This window comes from Quercus lobata, unplaced genomic scaffold (genome assembly GCF_001633185.2).
Source record: "Quercus lobata isolate SW786 unplaced genomic scaffold, ValleyOak3.0 Primary Assembly Scq3eQI_34, whole genome shotgun sequence".
NCBI classification, from domain to species: Eukaryota; Viridiplantae; Streptophyta; class Magnoliopsida; order Fagales; family Fagaceae; genus Quercus; species Quercus lobata.
Window position 1 is genome coordinate 64,310 of NW_022154736.1, and position 2,487 is coordinate 66,796.

The window sequence follows — 2,487 nt, forward strand, 5'->3', positions numbered from 1 at the left end:
ATCACCTTCATGAACACACACTTCTTCCCTCTCTCCACTGCTGCTCTCATACACTCATCTCCCAGCAAGATACTTTCCTCCTCTTCCTCCGTAACTTTCAGTCTTTGCCATAAAACCTCCAGCTCCTCTGCCATTTTCCTATGAGGATCACACTAGAGAAGAAAAAAAAACCACCCCTGATCTTACTACCCAAAGGCAGAAGATCACAATACTCCCACAAGTGACTGTGGGACTATTCCTGCATCCACGGGCCTAAGGCTCGAGAGCACCCTATATCACACTTAAAATGGGATATAAGTGAATGAAATTTAATTTTAACAGAGTTTAAACTGAGATATTATAAGATGGAGAATGTTAACCAGCACCACTTGGTGATGGTTAAGGGCAGAAAAAACAAAAAATATTTGTCAGAAAAAGTAAAAAATATCCTAAAATAGTATGTATAAACTGAAAAAGCAACATAAATTGAGAAAGAAGACATAATTTTTTTTTTTTCAGAAAAAGGTGTGCTTAACGGTGTCCGTTAACACAACCCTTATAAGATAGCTGTACAACTCTATAAATGATATAGCTGTAACAAAGCGCTGGATTCCATATCAAATGGAAAAAAAAGCAACCAATTAAACTTGTCAATCTCGCTTTTGACACCGCGTGAAGTAACGTGACAACAAAAGAAGAAAAAACATAAAATTTCGGTTCTGTTTCGGTTTCTAGTTTGAATACACCGAACCGATCGAAACCGAACCGAACATATTATAATGTATTTTACATATAATATATGATATATAATATATGCGCCTGCCATACATGTTTGGCCATTTCATTTTTTTTAAAACCATTTGGGCCTCTCTTTTTTTCCTTTATATGGTCTGGCCCTTTCTTTTTTCTTTTTTTTTTTTTTCTTTTTTGATGGCATGGTCTGGCCCCTTCTTGTTTGATAGGAATCAATGAGTTTGATCCGGCCCTTTCCTCTTTTCCATGTATTCATTTTATTTTTAGAATAAGTAAGTATAATTAAACTAATTAGATATCTAATTTACCTAATTAAAATTAATCTAATTTAACTATAAAAGCAAAAGTTAAAAACCCTACCCAGTACTTTCATTCTCACAGAGTCACAGCCTCCACTCTTCAGAGTTCTGCCCTCCTCTTCTCTCACCGCTCCACACGCCGCCTCCACACGCCGGCCTCCCTACGCCGTCCTCCGAGGGAGTCTATTGAAGAAGGTTCTGGAATCGATCAAGGACCTCGTCAATGACGCCAACTTCGACTGCTCCGCCACCGGGTTCTTGCTCCAGCCCATGGATTCCAGCCACCTGGCACTCGTGGCTCTTCTTCTCAGATCTGAGGGCTTTGAGCACTACCGCTGTGACCGTAACGTGTCCATGGGGATGAACCTCAACAACATGGCCAAGATGCTCAAGTGCGCGGGAAATGATGATATTGTTACCATTAAGGCCGATGATGATGGTGATACTGTCACTTTCATGTTCGAAAGCCCTAGTAAGAACCGTTGATTTTGCTTGCTTTTGGTGCTTTTTTGTTTTGTTTTTGTTGGCGATTCTGTTTGGCTGCTGAGAAATTGTGGGTGTGTGCTTGGTAAATGAAGGTGGGATCTTGAGTGTTGTGTTTATGGGTTTGGGTTTTTGTTGTCATTCTGTTTGGTTGCTGTGAAAATGTGGGAATTTTTTTTTTTTTGGGTTTCTGTTTGGTGATTTTGTTGTAATTTTGTTTGGTTGTTGAGAAAATGTGGGAGAGGGCAAGAAAATGTGATGAATGGTTGTTTGTTTGATAGATGAAGATGGAATCTTGAATCAATGCTATTACACAGTAACTTGTCCCCAAAAGTTAACATTCTGCATTTTTTTCCCTTGTTGCTTACGATTCAGACATGTCATCGACTGCGTTCATTGAACCACTCCCTGTCATTGATTTTGTTGCTCAGATTTTAGATAAAGATGTGTATTCTATAAGGATCCTTGAATTACTGAGACATATTTCATTAATATGTTCTTTGTTATAGTTACAGAATGCTCACTAAGACATGATACAAGGTTTAATCAAGCTCAAAAATTACAGTCTTGAATGGCTATTTCAGCCTTCAAAACTTGCAAAGTTTGATTCTCTTTGAATCTAAGTATGTGCAATAGTAGTTTTTACAAGATACCGGGAAGTAATATTAACTTTTCCCTTAGTTTTTCCTTTCTTTTTACCAAAACTTCACTGATAGTTCTTTTTCTCTAAAATCTCTCCCCCTTTTGTCTTCGTAACCTACCCCTCCTTTTATAATGAAGTTCTGGCATCCTCGGGGAACCATTGGTTCCTCTGTTTTGTCTTATGGTTAACAGAGTCTGTTCCGTGCCTATCACTCGGCAGGTTCTTTTTCCTGTTTTTCTCATTCTTTCCTTCTTTCAGCTTTGATTCCTTTGAAAGTCTCAGGTTGGTTACCTTCTTTGAGATGTGCTGAGGTATGCCCTTCTCGGTCTC

General features: G+C 38.6%; 1 protein-coding gene across 1 annotated transcript; it reads left to right on the top strand.

Moving 5' to 3' along the window:
* The first annotated feature begins 344 nt into the window (after positions 1-344).
* LOC115973182 (proliferating cell nuclear antigen-like) lies at positions 345-2,048 on the top strand. Its single transcript, XM_031093427.1, has 4 exons — positions 345-371; positions 1,074-1,503; positions 1,890-1,962; positions 2,024-2,048. The coding sequence occupies exons 1-4, from the start codon at positions 345-347 to the stop codon at positions 2,046-2,048; spliced, it is 555 nt and encodes a 184-aa protein (XP_030949287.1).
* Positions 2,049-2,487: the final 439 nt, after the last annotated feature.

What these genes read in the sequence shown, in the direction of transcription:
- LOC115973182 (XM_031093427.1), top strand. Translation starts at nt 345, where the DNA reads ATGGAGAATGTTAACCAGCACCACTTG. An exon ending in ATGTTAACCAGCACCACTTG is followed by an intron (nt 372 to 1,073) that starts GTGATGGTTAAG and finishes TAACTATAAAAG; the next exon opens with CAAAAGTTAAAAACCCTACC. An exon ending in TTTCATGTTCGAAAGCCCTA is followed by an intron (nt 1,504 to 1,889) that starts GTAAGAACCGTT and finishes CTTACGATTCAG; the next exon opens with ACATGTCATCGACTGCGTTC.